At 41.2% G+C, this 23362-nt stretch overlaps 1 protein-coding gene across 1 annotated transcript; it reads right to left on the reverse strand.

Annotated features, from left to right (window-relative positions):
• Nucleotides 1-341: 341 nt before the first annotated feature.
• Nucleotides 342-21321, reverse strand: LOC122234241 (zinc finger protein 345-like). Its single transcript, XM_042970004.1, is given in 4 exon segments — nt 342-2276; nt 17573-17655; nt 18157-18283; nt 21229-21321. Coding segments are annotated over 4 exon segments (2238 nt in total).
• Nucleotides 21322-23362: the final 2041 nt, after the last annotated feature.

Here is a 23362-nt window from a genome sequence, read left to right on the forward strand (position 1 = left end):
CTTTTTTTTTTTGTGTAAAATCATCTCTATAACACATTCTCTGACAAGAAATCAGGGATCAGCATTGGTTAAAGTCTTGCCACCTTGTTTACTTGGGTATCGTTAATCCTCAATGTGGATTCTGTGATGTGGAGTAGCGTTGACCCCTCCTTAAGAGTTCTCTCACTCTTGGGGTGCCTGGGTGGCTCAAGTCAGTGAAGCCTCCAACTTCACCTCATGTCATGATATAGCAGTTTATGGGTTGGAGCCCTGCATCAGGCTCTCAGCTGTCTGTGCCGAAACCTTGGAGCCTGGAACCTGCTTTTCCTTCTGTGTGTGTGTCTGCCTCTGCACCCTCCCACTCATTCTGTCGAAGAAAAACTTTTTAAAAAGTGGGGGGAAAATTCCTTCACAGTCTTAAACTCTGTAACATTTGCTCCAAGATGATTTCTGTAATCTTGAATAAAGGATGATTGGTGATTAAAGCCTTTTGCACACGGTACATTGGTAAGGTTGGCTCAAGTATGAATTCTGTGAGGTTGATGAAGTTCTGAGCATTTGGTAAAGCCCTTGCCACATATCTGACATTGGTAAGGTTTCTCTCCAGTATGAATTCTGTGATGGACTTTAAGTTTTGACTTAATCCTAAAGGCTTTTCCACATTGTTGACATTGGAAAGGTTTCTCTCCAGTATGAATTCTGTGATGGTAATTAAGGTTTGACTTCAACCTAAAGGCCTTGCCACATTCTTGACATTTGTGAGGTTTCTCTCCACTATGAATTCTCTGATGCTGACTAAGGGATGCTTGCTGGCTAAAGACCTTGCCACATACTTGACATTTGTAAGGTTTCTCTCCAGTATGAATTACATGATGCTGAGTAAGTGTTCTTCGCTGGCTAAAGACCTTTCCACATTCTTGACATTTGTAAGGTTTCTCTCCCGTATGCATTCTGTGATGCCGAGTAAGGGATGATAGCCGCATAAATGCTCTACCACATTCTTGACATTGGTAAGGTTTCTCTCCAGTATGGATTCTGTGATGCTGAGTAAGCCTTGAAGGTAAATTAAAGGTTTTGCTGCATTTGTTACATTGGTAAGGTTTCCGTCCGGTATGAATTATGCGATGTAGAAAAAGGGTTGAGTATCTGCTAAAGGCCTTACCACATTCTTTGCATTTGTAAGGTTTCTCTCCGGTATGAATTATGTGATGTTGAGTAAGCTGTGAGTACACTTTATAGGCCTTGCCACATTCTTTACATTTGTGGGGTTTCTCTCCAGTATGAATTCTGTGATGTTCAGTAAGTTGTGAGGAACAGTTAAAGGCTTTTCCACATTCTTGACATTGGTAAGGTTTCTCCCCAGTATGGATTCTGTGATGCTGAGTAAGGGATGATGGGTGGCTAAAGGTCTTGCCACATTCTTGACAGTTGTAAGGTCTCTCTCCAGTATGAATTCTGTGATGTCGACTAAGGGATGATTGCTGGGGAAAGGCCTTGCCACATTCTTGACATTTGTAAGGTTTCTCTCCAGTATGTATTCTGTGATGCTGAGGAAGGGATGATCGGTGGCTGAAGGCCTTGCCACATTCTTGACATTTGTAAGGTTTCTCTCCAGTATGTCTTCTGTGATGCTGAGGAAGGGATGATCGGTGGCTAAAGGCCTTGCCACATTCTTGACATTTGTAAGGTTTCTCTCCAGTATGTATTCTGTGATGCTGAGCAAGGGATGATCGGTGGCTAAAGGCCTTGCCACATTCTTGACATTTGTAAGGTTTCTCTCCAGTATGTATTCTGTGATGCTTAGTAAGGGATGATTGCTGCTTAAAGGCCTTTCCACATTCTTGACATTTGTAAGGTTTCTCTCCAGTATGCATTCTGTGATGTTTAATAAGGTATGAGTGACATTTAAAGGCCTTGCCACATTCTTGACATTCATAAGGTTTCTCTCCAGTGTGGATTCTTTGATGCTGAGTAAGCAATGATTGCTGGCTAAAGGCCTTGCCACATTGCTGACATTTGTAAGGTTTCTGTGCAGTACAGATTCGCCTGTCTGCATGGAGTGATGACCCATCCTTAAAGGTTTGACCACCTTCTTCACAGTTGTCAATTTTCTTTGCAGTATGCGTTTGCTGATGTTGAGATAGTTTCGAGTGCCTGTCAAAGGTTTTGCCACATTCCTTGCCAATGTACCTTTTCTCTCCAGTACCACTTGTCTTATACGTATTTAGGCTTAATGATTGATTAAACATGTTCCCAGATTCATTATATGTGTATGGGTTTCCACCCCCATGAATCCTCTGATGATCAGCAATACTGGAGGACTGCTTCAGAGCTTTCCCACATTCATCATATTTAGAAGTAATTTCTCCCCTCTGTGTACTCTTACTATTGGTATATTTGGAGTTTGGATAAAACACTTCCTCATCTTTATTAGATTCAAAATGGTTTTCTTGCAGAGTCCTCAGACGTTTGCTAACATGAGAGCCCTGGTTAGACTGTGCCTCAGATTCACTGTATTGAGCCAGCGTAGCTCCATTGAAAATGCTCTGGTAATGTTGCAGGGTCACCTCCTCTGTGAAGCACCTCCCAAACTGAGACGTCCTAGGCCTTTTATCTTCATTTTTGAATCTCTGAGTTTTAGAAATATTTGACTGAAAGGTCAATCCAATCCCACTTTCACAATGGTTCACAGCATTGTTTTCAGTGTGGATGAGGTAATTTTCCAAATCTTCCAAATTTTCTTTGCACAAATATGTATGTTTGCATGTTTGATTGGAACTTCTGCTTACAGATGCACACTGCTTTGCACAAATAGTGGGTGTAAAAAGGGCGGTTTTCCAAGATGTTTTATGTCCTTCATCACTTGGGGCCATGAGGTTCTTATTATGGGCAGTCATCTCAATTGGACTACGTCCTTCATGAAACTTCTGATGTGCTTCATTCTTTCTACCACTGTCCCAGTTTATCATTAAGTGTAAATTCTCAAGGGCATGATGTTTCCATGTACCCAGTGACACATTTTGGGAAGAGGCTTCTATGCATGGCTTTGGCAGGAAGCTCTGGGTGCCATGTGAAGATATAGCTGAAAGATAGCAAATAACAAAAAAAGGAACATCATTCCAATTACTACTTTCACATGAAGGTACTGACAACTTCTAATATACAACCTTCAAATCAGTCTGAGAATGTCAGGAAGATGGTTGAGAAGGATTCATCGGGACTTCATTCTTCCTTGACACAGAAGATTACACACAATGTGAAAACGTAGCCTAATAGATCATTCTGTACTTGTTTAATGGTGTAGCACAAATCATATTCCTGTGTCACAAAGAATCAGGAAATTACCCTATGAGCCAAAATTTAGAAGGAAGCACATTTAATTTAAAAGTCAAACAGAAATTATGAAAATACGATATAGCAAAAGTAGGAATAAAACAACAGGACGAGTTTGTTTTCAGAAGTAACCCAAAAATTGGACAGACCTATAACACCATCAAGTAAGGAAGAAAAATTGAAGTTCACCTAAAATCGGAAGTGAAGAACTAAAACAAGACACAATACATGTGATATCATAGAAATAAAAGTAATCATAATTGGGAAAAAGGATAATTACATGCTAACAAATAGGTATCCAAAAAAAAAAAAAAAGTACCTATTTCAAATAAGGTATAACCTACCTGACATCATCATGGAGAAAAAAATGTAATGAAAGAGGAACCTGGGTGGCTTAGTCGGTTGAGCATCCAACTCTTGATTTTGGCTCAGGTCATGATCTTAGGGTCATGTGATGGACACCCGTATCAGGCTCTACCCTAAGCACGAAGTCTGTTTAAGATTCTCTCTATCTCTCCCTCTGCTTTCTCTCCCACTCACTGACTCTCACACTCAAAAAAAAAAAAAAAAAAAAAAAAAGAAAGAAAAGAAAAGAAAAAAGTCAACAGATCTACAACTACTAAGTACTTTAACACTGTAATAAATAAAGTCCCAATGGGACACCTGGGTGGCTCACTTGGGTAAGCATCAGACTTCAGCTCAGGCCATAATCTCACAGTGCATGAGTTCAAGCCCCTCATCGGGCTCTGTGCTGACAGGTTAGAGCCTTGAGCCTGCTTCGGATTCTGTGTCTCCCTCTCTCTCCTACCCTCCCCTGCTCATGCTCTGTCTCTTTCTGTCTCTCCCTGTCTCAAAAATAAATAAAAACATTAAAAATGGTTTTTTAATTAAAAATAAATTAAAAAAATAAACTCCCAGCAAGGAAAACTCATATGCCACATGAATTCACAGAATAATTCATAAACACACATGACAAAGTACTTGAAATCGCCCCAGACATTTCTAGGGAGTGAAGAGAAGGGAGATTATGAAAACCCTTGACCATACCAGCCTTAACAGGTTATCAAAGCTGAAGGAAGATGCTACAAGTATAGAAGACTATGAATTACCATCTGTGGGGAATATTCATGCAACGTCCGCCATAAAACTAAGCAAATAGGGGAGCCTGGGAGGCTAAGTTGGTGAAGCACCCGACCCTTGACTTCAGCTCAGGTCATGACCTCAGTCGTGAGATCAGGCCCCATGTCCAGCTCATTACAAACTGAAAAACCTGCTTGGGATCCTCTTTCCTCCTCACTCTCTGCCCCTCCCATTGTCCTCTTCCTTCCTCTCCCTCTCAAAACAAATAAACAAATGAAAAACAAACTGAATCAAAAGCACATTTTACCATTTTACGACATAATCAACTGGGAATTCTTCCTGAAATTCAAGAGTGTTTCACCATATGGAAAACTATCGAGTTGGGACTGCACATTACAGACTAAAGATCACAAAGAGAGGATTATCTTAATTGATACGGGACAGGAAGTGAGCATATTGGACACCATTTCATGATTAAAGATACTCAATAAGGAAGAATCCAAGGAAACTACTTCATCCTAATAAAGATCATGTATGTGTGAAAAGCTGAAATCCAACAGAATCGATGAGAAGGCCAAAAGCTCCTCCTATAGGATCACAAATAAGATATTGAAGCAACTTTCCCATGTCCATTCCACACAGTACTGGCACTATTCAGAACAATTAGGAAAAAAATACATAAAAAGAAACCAAATTGGGGGCGGTAGGTTGGCTCACTTAATTGTCTGACTCTTGGTTTTCAACCTGGCACTATGTGAGTTTGAGCCCCGCATCAGGCTCCATGCTGACAGCACAGAGACTGTTGGGTTTCTCTCTGTCTCTCTCTCTCTCCCTTTCTCTCTGCTTCTCCCGACTCTGACTCTCTCAAAATAAATAAACTTAAAACAATTCTAAAATGGAAACAACTTGGAAGAGAAAAAGCAAAATTATCGCTGTTAGAGGATGACATTATCTATACAAAATCCAAGGAAACTTTTTTTTTTGGTAATCATTATTATTCATTTTTTCCTAATTTTTCTACTAGACCCTCCACTTTCAATTTTTTATGCTATAAATGATTGAGTTAATTATTGTATTTCACCTTTTTCTTTTATTACACCTCAATCAACAAAAGAATGAAGAAAAAGGAAATGCTAAAGAAAAATAAGAAAGAGGTAAAATGAAGACCCAAATAAACATAACATTGAAAGTAATTCCGTTTCTCCAATACAACAAACAAACTTGACAATACTTTAAATATATTTACAGTGAAAAAAAAAACCCACCAACGAAAAAGAAAAATGGTAAAGAAAACGAGGCAACAGTTACACACAGAAACATATAGTGTGATAAACGATTCCTAAAGCAAACATACACTAACATATTAGACAATTTGGAAAAGACCAAGACCACATGCCTTCACTGGTCAATGGACCAAACTTTTAAACAAGTAATTCCTTGGATGCCCCGGTGGCTCAGTTGGTTTAGCATCCAACTGTTGGTTTTGGCTCAGGTCATGATCTCACTTTGTGAGTTCCAGCCCCACACTGGGCTCTGCTCTGATAGTGGGCATCCTTCTTGGGATTCTCTCTATCTCTATCTCTCCTTACCTCTTCCTTCTTATCTCTCCTCTCAAAATAAATAGTTATTAAAAAGGTAATGGAGAACATTATATTTTTTTAAAAAAGCAATTGCTGATAAAATTCATCAAAATTCTACAAATAATAGAATACAGGGAACCCATTGAAAATCATTCTAGCTGGCAGGCATTACCCTGGTACCCAAGAGGACATAACCACAATACAAAAACAAAAAAAAGGCTAGCTTGTCGAATATAAATATTGCTACACTGGCCTTCTTTTGACATCCATTTGCATGATAACGTTTCTCTAGCCCCTCACTTTCAACTGGCAGACAACTTCAGGTCTAAATTGAGTCTTTTGTAGGCAGCAGGTTAACCGGTTTGGGTTTTTTTTAATCCATTCAGACACCCTATGTGTTTTGATTGCAGTGCATAGTACATTTCCCTTCAAAGGAATTATTGACTAGATACCTATTTGCTGCCATTTTATTATTACTTTTGGCGTTGTTTCTGGAGATTGTTTTCTGATACTTTCTTGTCTTTCTCACTTTTGGTCTCTCCTCTGAAGTCAAAGACTATCCTTAAACATTTCTTGGAGGGCTGTTCCAGTGGTCACAAACTCCTTTAGTTTCTGTTTGACTGGAAATCTCTCTCTCTCCTCTAGTCTGAATGATAGTCTTCCTGGATAGACTGTTCTTGGCTGCCTATTTTTCCCCTTTCAGCATTTTGAATCTGTCATGTCCCTCCCTCAGGGTTACCAAGTTTCTGTTGAGAAATCTTGAGCTGGCCTTATGCTTTTCAGGATGGGTGAAATACTTCCTCTGTGTTGCTGCTTTTAAGATTTTGTCATTATCACCATAGTTTGCTAATTGGATTCCAAGATGTCTTGGTGTTGGCCTCCTTTTGGTGATTTCGATGCAGTTCTGTGCCTCCTGAATCTACAAGTCTGTTTCCTTCAACTGATTAGGGATGCTTTTTTCTATTATTCCCTGAAGTAACTTTTCTGACCCCCTTGCTCATCTTCTTCTGTGACCCCTGTAATATAAATCTCATCACTTTTGAGGGAGTCCCTGATTTCCTAAGGCTATTTCATGTTGCATAGTTCTACTCTGTCTCTCTGTCTCTCTCTTCCTTAAGTTTCACTATTTTCCATTATTTTGTTTTAAGGCCACCAATTTGCTGCTCTCATTCTTCCAACATGCTGTTCATTGAATCAAGTGCATTTCTTATCTCATTTATTGCATTTTACATCACTCTTCCTTTGCTAAGCCTCTTATCTCTGTAGTAAGAGCCTCACTGCTGTCTTCTTTTCACAAGCTCAGTGAGAATCCTTATGACAGTTGCCTTCAATTTTCCATTTGGAATGTTACTGATACTGTGTTTCACTGAAATCTCTGGCCACGGCCATATCTTGTTGTTTCATTTTGGAAAAATTCTTCCATCTTGGCATTTTGTCTACATCTCCACCACCCTCTGTATGTTAAAATAGCCAGTTATGTCTCCTGCTCTATCTTTGACGCCAGTGGTCTGCAGAAGCTCTCCTGCCAGTGTTTGGACCCTGTCCTCAATGGGGCGAGTTTTGACTGGTTATGCTGTGGTCTGCTTGTGAGATGAGACCGGACATCAACTCCACCAGAACTGAGGCCATGCAGAACTGTGTGGTCACATGTGGTGTGGGCAGCAGATTATGCAGGTCCCCTGAGGTAGGGGCCAACCTTGCTGGGATTGAGTCAGGCTTGACTGAGAAGGGCAGTTCCACCAGAGCATAGGGGCTTGGGGCTTGTTGTAAGCAAGGCAGGCAGCCAGTGTCCCCGCTGAGCCCTTTCTCTCAGAGTGCTCTGTGTTCATGCTGAGGAACATGGGAAGGAAATGGAACCAGTCAGCTCCTTTGTTCCCCATCATGCACCTCATTGAAGGGCCCCTAGAATATCAAATAATCTCACTCATCTGTGCCCCAAATGCTCTTCACATTGCTGTTTCCATGCTGTCTACCCCCAGGTTGTGAACCTACCTTCTGTCCAGGACAGTGCAGTACCCTCCTGGACTTTCCAAGCTAATTCCGCCGACTTCCAAACTCAAGGCTTGAAGCCACACTATTTGTAAGAAAGCACAAAATGCAGGCCTTCTCCTTTTCCAAGACAATGACATTAGGGAAATGTTCTCCTTGTGCATTCTTTCTTGGGCTCCACTCTCTCTCTTCCTTCTCCACAACCACAGTTCCCTGCTTTCAGCAGCACTGTAATCTGTTGCTCCCCCAGCCAAATCTCTATACTTCCTACAATCTTCGATGTGCCTCTTCTCTCATCAGCTGGGTAATTCCTCTGTCAGTCTTAAGGTTGCTTTTTGGGATACGTAGGACGGTTTGGTGGTTAGCTAGATGTGTTTGTGGGATGTGATGAGGGTAGGGTACTCCTAGTCTGTCACGATACTATCTTCTTCTCTGAAGAATCCCTATTTTTTTTTAATTTTAAATTATTATCTTTTGAGACAGAGTGTGTGTACAAGTAGGTTAGGGGCACAGGGAGGCAGAGACTCTCAAGCAAGCTGCATGTTAGGTGTGGAGCCTGAGGCAGGGCTTGATCCCATGACCCTGGGATCATGACCTGAGCCAAAAACAACAGTCAGACATTCCACCAACTGAGCCACCCAAGTGCCCCTAAAGAATCCTCATTTCGAAAAACCTGCTAAAACTCAAGCAAATTTTACAAAATTGGAGATCACAAACCCAACAAATAAGAATTCATGGTGTATACACAACAAAAAACAATCCCCCCCCAAATATAATTATAGTTACAGTAGCATCACAAAGAATAAACTACTTAAGACTTGACATAATGCTAGAGGTCAAAACTGGTGCAGAGAAAACTATAAAATATTGTGAAGGAATTGAAAGAAGAAGTAAGTGAAAACACATCCATGTTCTTACATTGGAATACTTCAAATTATCCAACTGTCGCTATATTCAAAGTGATCTACTGATTTCATGTGACCTCCATCAAATTCCCAATGACATTTTTGGCAGAAAGATCACAATCAAATGGAACATTCACATGGATGGAATAATATATACCCACAATAATCTTGAAACATAAAGAGTATTCTGGTGGCACCAAACTTCCTAATTTACAACATACCACAAAATCAGTTGTCAAAATGTACTACAGAAGAAAACAGACACAGAATAATAAAAAAATGATGGTGAGCTACGTGTGCACTTCAATGTCAATGTGACATTGTCAGTGTGATGTATGAAAACGAACAGAGCATCTTCTTAAAACTCACATTCTGATTTCCAATTTTATGTGGGGTCTGAGTTTCTACATTTCTCACAAACCTGAAACTCATGCCAACATCTTCACTTCAAGAGCCACACTTCTATATTCCAAGAAAAAAAAAAGCACAGAAGAAATCATGGAGGACTTTGAACTTGAAGAATGAGGAAATTACTAAGCCTCATATCATGAACAGAAGCAACCATTCTCCTTAAACACTTACTACACAGTACAGACCATTCTAACAGTTTTGCATGAATTCACCCATCTATCCCAGTAATCTATGAGAACAATAGTGTTGTTTTTCATCTTTCAAAAGAATATCTGGCAAAATTGCAATAATACTATAATATGTGTCTTTATCCAGATTATCCGACTTTAAATTCATCTAAGAGGAACACACCAACCATTTTACAGAGACAATCCTAAAAGTAAGTTTACCGAAAGTTTCAACGTGGTGATGGTGATGCAAATATATTAAAACCATGAAACTGAGTAACATAAAGAGAAAAGTGAATATTCCACATAAAATACAAAAATTACCAATTGAATACAAAAGAATAAAAGTGATAGAATGAAAAATGTTTACTCTCCCTGAAACTAAGAAATGTTTTCAATAACATACAGATTATACATCTATTTGTGGAGAAAGGTTTTTGTGACTTGCAAATACACCACAAACACATAAACTCAGAAATACAGAGGAGGACAGAAGGAGGGGAAGATGGCAGTGTAGGAGATGCTGGGCTCACCACGTTCTGCTGATCACTTAGATTCCACCCACATCTGCCTAAATAACCCAGAAAACTGCCAGAAGAATAGGAGAATGGACTCTCTGGAGCCAAGCATAGACAGGAGGCCCACAGAAGAGGGTAGGAAGGGCGGAGAGGCGGTGTGCACTACATGGACTGGTGGGAGGGAGCCAGGGCAGTGGAGGGGTAGCCTGCCCTGCAACGCAGAGCCCCCAGTCTGACTTGCAAATGTAGAGGGGCTGTACTGAGTGTTTTCTGACAGCCAAGCGGGACATAACATCTGGAATGTCATAAGTCAACAGTTCTTCTCGGAGAGCAGAAGGGCTAGAAATAATGGGAGGAATAGTTGTTGAACCCTGGAGGACAGAGCTCAGCTCACCAGGGAACAAAGGTGCTGGCCAGCACCAACTCCCTCACCCATCCACCTGCCAAAATTCCAAGGGAACCAGTTCCCATCACAGAACTTGCTTGAACTGCATGAACACCCACACTGTGCTTCTGTGGAACCATCCCTCCAAAGGGTCTGCCTCCCTCCCAGTGCTGCAGGGCCCCTCCCGCAGCGGACCTTGGAGCACCAGAGGCAAAGTGAGCTGAACCTGCCCCTCTCGCCCCTGTGCACCGTGCGGATCCACCCCGGTTAATACGCCAGATCCCACAGAGGAAGCACCACAAGCCTGGCAGTGTGGAAGTAGTCCAGACAGGGGCCACACCACTACACAGTGAGTCCTGCCCCTGGGAGAGGGGAAGATAAGGTACACAGCAGTCTGACTGTGGCCCCGCGGTGGGCTGGGGGCAGACATCGGGTCTGACTGCGACCCCGCCCACCAACACAAGTTACCCCAGAAAGCACAGGGGAAGAGCCCTGCAGTTCTGTGCCACTCCAGGGAATATCCAAAATGACAAAACGGAAGAATTCTCCTCAAAAGAAATGCCAGGATGTAGTGTCAGCTAACAAACTGATCAAAAACGAATAAGCAATATAACAGAAAATGAATTTAAAATAATAGGCGTGCCTGCATGGCCCAGTCGGTTAAGCATCCAACTTTCACTCAGGGCATGATCTCACGGTCTGTGAGTTCGAGTCCCGCGTGGGCTCTGTGCTGACAGCTCAGAGCCTGGAGCCTGTTTCAGATTCTGTGTCTCCCTCTCTCTCTGACCGTCCCCCGTGCATGCTGTCTCTCCCTGTCTCAAAAATTAACTAAATGTTGACAAACAAATAAAATAAAATAAAAGCCATAAAATTAATCATTGGGCTTGAAAAAAGTATAGAGGACAGCAGAGAATCTATTGCTACAGAGATCAAGGGATTAAGAAACAGGAGGAGCTAAAATATGCTATAAATGAGGTGCAAATTAAAATGGAGGCGACCACAGCTCAGATTGAAGAGGCAGAGGAGAGAATAGGTGAATTAGAAGAGAAAATTATGGAAAAAGAGGAAGCTGAGAAAAAGATAAAAAAAAAATCCAGGAGTATGAGGGAGAATTAGAGAACTAAGTGATATGAAGAAACGCAATAATATACGCATAATTAGGATTCCAGAGGAGGAAGAGAGGGAAAAGTGTTGAAGGTGTACTTGAAGAAATCATAGCTGAAAACTTCCCTGATCTGGGGAAGGAAAATGGCATTGAAATCCAAGAGGCACAGAGAACTCCCTTCAGACGTAACTTAAATCGATCCTCTGCATGACATATCATAGTGAAACTGGCAAAGTACAAGGATAAAGAGAGACTTCTGAAAGCAGCTAGGGATAAACATGCTCTAACATATAAAGAGAGACCGATAAGACTCGTGACGGATCTATCTACTGAAACTTGGCAGGCCAGAAAGGAATGGCAGGAAATCTTCAATGTGGTGAACAGAAAAAATATGCAGCTGAGAATCCTCTATGCAGCCATTCTGTCATTTAGAATAGAAAGAAATAAAGTTGTTCCCAAACACTGAAGGAAATCATCACCACTAAACCAGCCCGACAAGAGATCCTAAGGGGGATCCTGTGAAACAAAGTACCAGAGACATCACTACAAGCATGAAACCTACAGACATCACAGTGACTCTAAACCCATATCTTTTTATAAGGACCCTGAATGTAAATGAACTAAATGCTCCAACCAAAAGACATAGGGTATCAGAATGGAAAACAAAACAAAACAAAACAAAACAAGACCCATCTATTTGCTATCTACAAGAGACTCATTGTAGACCTGAGGACACCTTCAGACTAAAAGTGAGGAGATGGAGAACTATCTGTCATGCTACTGGAACTCAAAAGAAAGCTGGAGTAGCCATACTTATATCAGACAAACTAGACTTTAAATTAAAGACTGTACCCTTCATAAGTATACAAGAATTGAGATCATACCATGCCTACTTCCAGACCACAATGCTATGAAGCTTGAAATCAACCACAGGAAAAAGTCTGGAAAACCTCCAAAAGCATGGAGGTTAAAGAACACCCTACTAAAGAATGAATGGGCCAACCAGACAATTAGAGAAGAAATTAAAAAATATATGGAAACAAATGAAAATGAAAATACAACAATCCAAACGCTGTGGGATACAGCGAAGGCAGTCCTAAGAGGAAAATACATTGCAATCCAGACCTATCGCAAGAAACAAGAAAATTCCCAAATAAAAAATCTAACAGCCCACCTAAAGGAAACAGAAGCAGAACAGCAAAGACAACCCAAACCCAGCAGAAGAAGACAAATAATAAAGATCAGAGAGAAATAAACAATATAGAATCTAAAAAAACAGTAGAGCAGATCAATGAAACCAAGAGTTGGTGTTTTGAAAAAATAAACAAAATTGACAAACCTCTAACCAGGCTTCTCAAAAAGAAAAGGGAGATGACCCAAATAGATAAAATCATGAATGAAAATGGATTTATTACAACCAATCCCTCAGAAATACAAGCAGTTATCAGGGAATACTATGAAAAATTATATGCCAACAAACTGGACAACCTGGAAGATATGGACAAATTCCTAAACACTCACACACTTCCAAACTCAAACAGGAAGAAATTGAAAGCTTGAACAGACCCATAACCAGAGAAGCAATCGAATCAGTTATCAAAAACCTCCCAACAAATATGAGTCCAGGGCCAGATGGCTTCCCAGGGGAATTCTACCAGACATTTAAAGCAGAGATAATACCTATCTTTCTGAAGCTACTCCAAAAAGTAGAAAGGGAAGGAACACTTCCAGACTCATTCTATGAAGCCAGCATTACATTGATTCCTAAACCAGAGACCCAGTAAAAAAAGAGAACTATAGCCCAATATCCCTGATGAATATGAAAGAAAACAGTCTCAATAAGATACTAGCAAATCGAATACAACAGCATATAAAAAGAATTATTTACCATGATCAAGTGGGATTCATTCCTGAGCATCAGTGCTGGTTCAGCATTCGCAAATCAATCAACGTGATACATCACATTAGTAAAAGAAAAAATAAGAACCATATGATCCTGTCAATAGAGGCAGAAAAAGCATTACACAAAATTCAGCATCCTTTCTTAATAAAAACCCTTGAGAAAGTCAAGATAGAAAGAACACACTTAAACATCATAAAAGCCATTTATGAAAGCCCACAGCTAATATCATCCTCAATGGGGAAAAACTGAGAGCTTTCTCCCTGAGATCAGGAACACGACAGGGATGTCCACTCTCTCCGCTGTTGTTTAACATAGTGTTGGAAGTGCTAGCATAAGCACACAGAAAACAAGAGGAAATCAAAGGCATCAAAATTGACAAACATGAAGCCAATCTTTCACTTTTTGCAGATGACATGATACTACACGTGGAAAACCCGTGATAGACTCCACCAAAAGTCTACTAGACCTGATACATGAATTCAGCAAAGTCGTAGGATACAAAATCAATGTACAGACATCAGTTGCATTCTTATACACGAATAATGAAGCAACAGGAAGACAAATAAAGAAACTTATCCCATTCACAATTGCACCAAGAGGCATAAAATACCCAGGATTAACCTAACCAAAGGTGTAAAATATCTGTATCCTGAAAACTATAGAAAGCTTATGGAGGAAAATGAACAAGATATGAAGAAATGGAAAAACATTCCATGTTCATGGATTGGAAGAATAAATATTGTCAAAATGTCAATACTACCCAAAGCTATCTACACATTCAATGCAATCCCAATCAAAATTGTACCAGCATTCTTCTCAAAGCTAGAACAAGCAATCCTAACATTTGTATGGAACCACAAAAGACCCCGAAAGCCAAAGTAATATTGTTGAAGAAGAACAAAGCGGGAGGCATCACAATCCCAGACTTTAGCCTCTACTACAAAGCTGTCATCATCAAGACAGCATGGTATTGGCACAAAAACCGACACATAGACCAATGGAATAGAATGGAAACCCCAGAACTAGACCCACAAAAGTATGGCCAGCTAATCTTTGACAAAGCAGGAAAGAATATCCAATGGAAAAAAAGACAGTCTCTTTAACAAAGGGTGCTGGGAGAACTGGACAACAACATGCAGAAGGTTGAAACTAGATGACTTTCTTACACCATTCACAAAAATAAACTCAAAATGGATGAAGGACCTGAATGTGAGACAGGAAACCATCAAAACCCTAGAGGAGAAAGCAGGGAAAAACCTCTCTGACCTCAGCCGCAGCAATTTCTTACTTGGCACATCCCCAAAGGCCAGGGAATTAAAAGCAAAAATGAACTATTGAGACCTCATGAAGATAAAAAGCTTCTGCACAGCAAAGGAAACAATCAACAAAACTAAAAGGCAACCAACGGAATGGCAAAAGATATTTGCAAATGATATATGAGACAAAGGGCTAGCATCCAAAATCTAAAAAGAACTCCCCAAACTCCACACCCGAAAAACAAAAAATCAAGTGAAGAAATGAGCAGAAAACATGAATAGACACTTCTCTAAAGAAGACATCCAGATGGCCAACGGGCACATGAAAAGATGCTCAACGTCGCTCCTCATCAGGGAAATACAAATCAAAACCACACTCAGATACCACCGCACACCAGTCATAGTGGCTAAAATGAACACATCGGGAGACTATAGATGCTGACGAGGATGTGCAGAAACGGGAACCTTCTTGCACTGTTGGTGGGAATGCAAACTGGTGCAGTCGCTCTGGAAAACAGTGTGGAGATTCCTGAAAAAATTAAAAATAGCGCTACCCTATGACCCAGCGATAGCACTGTTAGGAATTTACCCAAGGGATACAGGAGTGTTAATTCATAGGAGCACTTGTACCCCAATGTTTATAGCAGCACTCTCAACAATAGCCAAATTATGGAAAGAGCCTAAATGTACATCAACTGACGAATGGATAAAGAAATTGTGGCTTATATACACAATGGACTACTACTTGGCAATGAGAAAGAATGAAATATGGCCTTTTGTTGCAACGTGCATGGAACTGGAGAGTGTTATGCTAAGTGAAAGAAGTCATACAGAGAAAGACAGATACCATGTATTTTCACTCTTATGTGGATCCTGAGAAACTTAGGACTATGGGGGAGGTAAAGAAAATAAAAAACAGGTTAGAGAAGGAGGGAGGCAAACCATAAGAGACTCTTAAATCTGAGGACAAACTGAGGGTTGATGGGCGGTGGGAGGGAGGGTAGGGTGGGTGATGGGTATTGAGGAGGGCCCCTGTTGGTAGGAGCACTGGGTGTTATATGGAAACCAATTTGACAATAAATTTCATATTAAAAAAAAAAAGAAATACCAATAGGTATTGTTTTTGAGTCTTCTATAGCATTAAAAGTCTAGGTCTCCTTTATGTTTTGTGCTGGATTACATTCACAATTTTAAGGCATTTGAACTAATGTGATACACATTTTCTTTATTTGCAGCAACAGAAAAGAGATAAGGAAGAGTATCTATGGGACATGAGGGTAGAATAAAATGGAAGTTTACAGGGCAGAACTTTCATTCACAATCTCTACTTTAAACAGCAATTCCTACAGCAAACATAGGAGGAAACCTTCATTTTCCAAAGCAGACAACAAACAAGGTGAAATGAAGGAGGAAGCTTCCAGAATAAATGAGATGATTAGTGCACATCTTCCCATAAATATACTTAATGATAACAGAGAAAAAATATCAACCTTCTAGTGGAGGGATCCAGCAGAGAGCACACAGGAAGTAAGGAACCTGTAATGGGTGACACTGGGATCAGGTGGCTAATGTTCTTCAAAGGACACAGAATGACAGCTGTGAAATAAATGTCCAGAACAAATATGTAAATCACAGTCTAACACCGAAAAGGAAAATAACCATTTTATTCAAATATCAAGCCACTATTCCATGGCAAACAATTCAAATGATCATCTTAGAGAGACTTATGGAGGAAGAAGAGAGAACAGGTAACTAAATGATATCAGGAAAACTCTGCAAGACCAACAGGTCAACCCAAATGATCTACCTCATACCTCATGATGCACATGCCATGTCAGAATTTTCATCTAATAAGTCAGAAATGAATCTCATAAAGAGCCACGCAGAAAGTGAAAACATTTATGACAAAGGCACAGGAAGTTTCTATTATACAAGAAAAAAGATGAAAATTATGAAGTTACTGAGAAATAACGTACCCATTGAGTCTTTATGGTAGGCTGTGAGTTCTAAGTTCTCAGTGTTCTAGTTCCCCTGTGGCATTAATGTTGGTAGGAATATTCGAATACACATGGACAAATTATTTCACCATTGAGGAATGGAAGACATAAATTGGAAATTTCTTATTATCATTCATAAGAAAAATAAGCTTCTGAAGTGAAATAGAGCATGAGATTTTCTCATTTTAGAAAATGCTTTTTTATCTGAGGGAATTACTGAATCTCAGTTTTGTATGATTAAGCCTAAAGCATCAGTGGGGCGCCTGGGTGGCTCAGTTGGTTGACCATCCAACTTCAGCTCAGGTCATGATCTTGTGGTCTGTGAGTTCGAACCCCACATCAAGCTCTGTGCTGACTGCTCAAAGCCTGGAGGCTCCTTCAAATTCTATGTCTCTGTCTCTTTCTGCCCCTCCCCCACAATTGCTCTGTCTGTCTGCCTCTCTCTGTCTCTCTCTCAAAAACAAACATTAAAATAAAAGAAAAAGATTATAGCCTCAGGAACATTGGAAAGCATAAACCGGAAATCACGTGATCCCTGTCTCCAGTGCTCCTGGGATTTGGACACCAAAACCCACTCTGTCCACCACTACTATGACACACTTCTCACGAAAACAGAAACTGGGAATGACTTACAATAGAGTTTCTCAGAATATGGAGAATTCTCCAGGGCCTTCAAAGCAAAGGAGAAGCTTTCAGACTTTGGAGATACTCAACGCACAAGGGGAGTCTCCTGGCACTCACTGTGGATGTGATGGACCATCACTGGAGCAGAACAAAGAATCCTTCGAGAATGTAAGAGTATGACGGGTTGGAAAGCTGATGTCCCGCTATGAGTGGGACAGACATAAAACTGGGCTTCCAAACTAATTTCCATTCAAGGAGAGCTACTTGAGCCATATTTTAAATATTTGCATATCACCACTGTCATCTGTTTTGTTCATGCCCACCTACCTGCTGGTGAGGCTACCGTCTTCTTTCTCTTCACATCCCAGAGCTCCCTCTTTTGTTCCAAAAAAATGACCAGGTGTGGTTTTGACACAATGAGGCCTGATTATCAGAAAAAAAAAAAAAAGAACATACCTGTTTCTCAGATTCTGTCACGCCAATACTGTGCTCAGTACACGAGAGAGGACATTGTAGAATTCCAGAAAATGGTTTCTGAATGCTGTTGCCCACAAGCCTCTTTAGTACACTTGACAGGAATTTCCAACGTTCACATCATGACCTCACGTCCAAGTACTACCACTATAGGAATCAGTAGCAGTTGGGAGCTTCAGTGGGCAGTACCATTTTATGCCACTCAATGTTTACAATTACCACTCATCTACAGATGATGATGCTCTCACCTCACCGTAAAGAAGGGGAATCTACAGCTGGAAAGGAAACCTCATGAAGATATTTCTCTATATCTACAAACTCGACTTCTTTCTCTGACTGCAGGGATCTGAATCCCAGTCATGCAAAGAGGATGTTTCCAAGAGACAGTCTTCCAAGGAAGGAACAAACCCGCGAGTGTGGTTTGGGAAGTCTGGAAGGAGTTATCCTCACCCAAGAAGAGGAGGTGTCCATAGGTCTCTAACATCACATCCCTGTACAGTTCTCGCTGACTCTGGTTCAGGCATCCCCATTCCTCCTGAGAGAATTCTATGGCCACATCCCTGAAGGTCAGCAGTCCCTGCAACAAATACCACAGTTACCAAGTAGCCATAGGCAGCATTCATAATGGTACCTAAGATGCAAGAGGGAGTTAATGTCACCAGCTGGACCCCAAGACCTGACCTCCACTGCTTACTTGTTGATACCCACTGCCCTTAGTCCCTCATTTTATTTCACTTGTTCTTTCAACCTTATCTGTTACTTCAGGCAACAACACCCCAGGGCCATCGTCTCTTGTGATGGAAACAGAAAGTATACAACAAAAGGTATGTCATCTGAGAAAGAGCTTATACCCACCCTGTCTGAGCTCATCCCCTGACTCACTCCTAAGCAGGTAGACAGTGGTGCCAACCATGGGGAGAGGATTGTTACCATGACCTCATTATAATACTAAACTCTCCACCTAAGAGCGAGCACAAACCTCATTTACTATGTAACATCCAGAGTAGGTATGGAACTGCTTGTTTTCAAAAAGTAAACATTCCAATGTGTATTTACTTATCTTTGAGAGAGAGAGACAGAGCAGGAGCAGGGGAAGGACAGGGAGGGAGACAGAATTGGAAGCAGGCTCCAGGCTCTGAGCTGCCAGCACAGAGCCCAGTGCAGGGCTCGAACTCACAAAACGCAAGATTTCGAGCACACAGACTGCATGATCATGACCTGAGCTGAAGCTGGATGCTCAGCCAACTGAGCCACCCAGGCCCCCCTGTATACAACTGTTTTCTTCAGGCCCAAGTGTAACCTGATCTGCACCTTTACATAAGGTGATGGGCTCTCCCTCTAATTCTCCACCCTGACTATATATGAAACCATTCCCTTCCCGGGGTCTCTGCTTTGGAAGTGATTCCCTGTGATCTCCTTAACTGTTGAAAATCACATTTCCTTTGTGTAACAACCCCAGCTGGTATGGATTCTATCTGTGACTCACCAAGAAGTGAATTCTTGTTTGTTTAGGTATATTGGGAAAACTGGTTCTGACTTTGAGGAGTTTCCTGCTTTCCGCAGGAAGACATTTTTCAACACAATGATATGCTTTCATCTATTTTCTTACTTTGAGGTAAGAACCAGTGTAAATATTGTGTTTATTCAAGCGAATTTATAAAATGAAGGCATCAACAAAGGCATCCATATTTTTAAATACTATATTCACATCACGTAGTATACCTGGCGTCTATTTCTTAGATGGAAAGTCTGGGTGTGTTACAATGTACGTAGCATATTCTAATATGAATTACAATTTCACAATGGTGCATTGAAGAGCTTTATTTTTTTTAAGTTTATATGCTTATTTTGAGAGAGGGGGAGAGAGAGCAATGGGGGAGGGGTAGAGAGAGGGAGAGAGAGAGAATCCCAAGGAGGCTCCCCACTGACAGTGCAGAGCCTGACTTGGGGCTCCATCTCAGGAACCATGAGCTACTGACCTAAGCGAAATCAAGAGTCAGATGCTTAACTGACTGAGCCACCCAAGTGCCCCCAGATTCTGCATTGCTGACAAGACATTAGCCTATTGGCCAGGGAATAGATATTTGAATAACAAAGAGCAAGAATTCAAAGGCAGGAACTCATGGAGTACTTGGAACTAAATGGGTTTTATAACAACCACAGGTTCTACTAGAATAGCAAAAAAGGCAACAAGGAGCCTTTCTGAGCATTTCCTACTTAGTAGATAGCATCTACTCATTTTTCATAAATTAATGGAAAATGAATAATAATCATAATTATAAACAATTATCATCTATGAGAGGAAACAGGTTATTCTATTTCTCTGTGGATATTTTGTCAAGCATCCAGTACATGGAAGAGATTCCGTTTTAACCTGGGTTATCTGACCTAGAGTTGATCTAAAACGACACAGTGGTCAATATCCAGACGGGACCCTAAAGCAACGTTAGTAACACGTGTGAAAGGTGAAAAGAATGATGGAAACCAGAAAGTGTCCACACCAAATTGATCTCCTGTTTTACACTTCATGCACACACCCATACATTTAGAAAGCAGTTATATACATATTAAAAGTGATAGAGTGGAGGGCCACCTGGGTGGCTCACTTAGTTAAGCATCTGACTTCTGATTTTGACTGAGATTGTGATCTCCAGGCTCCTGTGTATGCGCCCTACATTGGGCTCTGCGATGATAACAGGGAGCCTGCCTTTAAATTGTCTCTCTCTCTTCCTCTCTCTCTCTGCGCCTTCTCCACTTGTTCTCTCAATCTCCCCGTCTCTCACACAAACTACAGGAAACAAGGGAAGAGAAGAAAATGGTCGTGGAAACTAAGAAACATCTTCAATGACATTACACTCATAAATCTAGTTTTGGATAATGATGCTTAGGTCTTTTATTCACACTGTCAACACAAACACATTGAATGATATACATAAACCAGCTATTATTTCTGGATCTAGTATGATGAGGGATACAAACAGGAAAATGTGCACCTCCACCAGAGAAGCCTGACCTAGAGCCTGCAGAGTTTTAATAAGCATCAAGTAAGTGCTGGTTGCTACATTCTTAAGGGGTCTCCTGACTGCCTGTACATCTCAATAAGTAACCTTGAACTGAATGGTAATCACCAGAGAAATCCTGCAGCAGTTTTACACTCAGAAATTCAAAGGAAGGGCCTCCTCAGTTGCTCAGCGGGTTAAGCCTCTGTCTCTTGGTTGTGGTTTCGGTCATGATCTCACAGTTCATGAGTTTGAGCCCCCAGGAGGGCTCCATGCTGCTGAGTATGTGGAGCCTGCTTGCGATTCTCTTTCTCTCCCATTTTTTCCCCGTTTCCCCCCCTCACGTGCTCTGTCTCCTTCTCAAAATAAGTAAATAAACTTAAAAAAAATAAAAGGAACATTTGTGATCTAATACTGCGTGCAGCTCCCCTTCCCCCCAGGACATATAAGCTTCATGAAGCCACCGTATGGCTCTCTCTGCCCACAGGTCCAGTCTCTGTGCTACCCCAATAAGCTATCTTGCATCATCTAACATCTCCAGAATTGTTTCTTGACCATTGTGCTTGATGATCCCACCATATACTGTTTCATTAAAAGCTTTTGTTTCAATCCTCATTTCTGCTCTATTCTGTTTCAGGATTCGAAGATGCAAGCATGTAAACTATGGGATTCTTCTTTTCCTGTTCTGAAAATACAAACTAAATAGAAGAATAGATTTGCATCAAGAATGTGGAGTAAACTAACAGTCTACAGGATGGAGGTCCGAGTGATTTAGAACCTCCACTCCCAGAAGTCATTATCTCTACTACACAAAGGTGAGAGCCTTCATTGTCCAGTGGCAACGGGTGGGATGTGGGTTGGGAGCAAGTGGTCAAGAAAGGATTCTGGAGACCTCTTTGGTCAAAAAAGCTGTTTTCATGAAAGCACAGGGAGAGGAATTGTGGGCGCCAAGGGCTGCAGTAGGATTTGAGGAGACACTGATGGTATGCTTTAAGTTGGAGGCATAGAGATAAAAGAAGTTTCTAAAGCATTTTCAGATAGTCAAGAAGACTTACAGGATACTGGCAGTCTGGCTCTCCTCAAGCTGAGCTTCCCTTTTGCCTCTGGCAAAGCATTCACATGAAGGCAATTCTGAATTCCTTGAGCAATGTTATATTCTGCCTATATCTAGTGTTTATCAATGGATGGCAAACTGTAAGAAAATTTAATCCTATCGACATTTCTTTTACCTCTGTTCCTTTCATCAGAAACTACAGGCAAAGAGAAACTTTGCCAGAAGAAAGATTGTTCCAGTTGAAATGGGATGGTTTCTGCATATCACTCGGTAAATCTACCTAATGAAATAAATTGAAATGAAATTGTAATGAAACAACCTGAAAATGGGGTATCTTTTTAACATTCTAAGCAGCAAGAGTCTTCCTTTTATTTGACAACTTTGGAGTTAATCCGGACCTCATATCTATCCTGTGTATTTGTGCATTTTCTTCATCCTGGTCTCTAGAGAGGTGATTAAGCATCCAGATCTGACCTAAATGGGAACGGTTTTCCTTGAGTGCTATGCAGGACCAGACTCCACCAGCAACAGGAATCTTGGACTCAACGCCTTCCCCTGTGGATCGTTCACAAAGGGAATATTTTCAATACTTGCAGAACTTTAATTTGGAGTTGGAGAAGGGGGAGAAGGCTCAGCGATACAAGGGAAGAGTGTTCTACAAACCTAATCTTGAGTATCATCTGAAAAGGTTAAAAATTGGGTGAAAAAATAAAGCAGAAATCTCAGAACTAGAAAAACCAACACTTGGGGCGCCTGGGTGGCGCAGTCGGTTAAGCGTCCGGCTTCAGCCAGGTCACGATCTCGCGGTCCGTGAGTTCGAGCCCCGCGTCAGGCTCTGGGCTGATGGCTCGGAGCCTGGAGCCTGTTTCCGATTCTGTGTCTCCTTCTCTCTCTGCCCCTCCCCCGTTCATGCTCTGTCTCTCTCTGTCCCAAAAATAAATAAAAAACGTTGAAAAAAAAAATTAAAAAAAAAAAAAAGAAAAACCAACACTTGCGATTTCAGTTTGCATGGGCCTTCAAGAGAAAAACAGGGCAGGGTCCCTGCCCTCAGATGCACAGCTTACCTGAGAACTGGCCATTTCTTCTTTCACCTGGTCCCCTGGGTTTCTTCTCTGAAGATTTTGCTGGAGATCTCACAGCTGCATCAGCAGAAAATGTCTTCCAAGCCACTAACACAGCCTCTACACTTGTAAACCGATCACCTGCAGGCCAGACTTTGAAATGTAGAAAAGGCCCAACTTCCTACTCCTTTGTGTAAAAAGCTATTCAGAACCTTTTGAGCTCCTAATTGGATGCCAACCTCTGAGTTTTCCTCTTCTCCTTTCCACAGATGCTTCTCCTCCCACAGATGCCACTACACCCCACAAATGCTGCTACACCATAGGCACACTTTGTTACACGGCCTTGATCCTCTCCAACTCCTATAGAGGAGACCCTGGCACCTCTCCTAGAGCCAAAGCCTGCACTCACCCCTCCTAAATTGTTGGGAAACCTTTGTGCTTCATGCTGGATTCCTTTAGAATCACCTGGAGCACTTAATTAAAACAACACCATTGTTTCAACAAACATTGATTGACAGAATCTGGTGTGGGGGGGGACGATA

Source organism: Panthera tigris, chromosome E2, assembly GCF_018350195.1.
Source record: "Panthera tigris isolate Pti1 chromosome E2, P.tigris_Pti1_mat1.1, whole genome shotgun sequence".
Classification (NCBI taxonomy): Eukaryota; Metazoa; Chordata; class Mammalia; order Carnivora; family Felidae; genus Panthera; species Panthera tigris.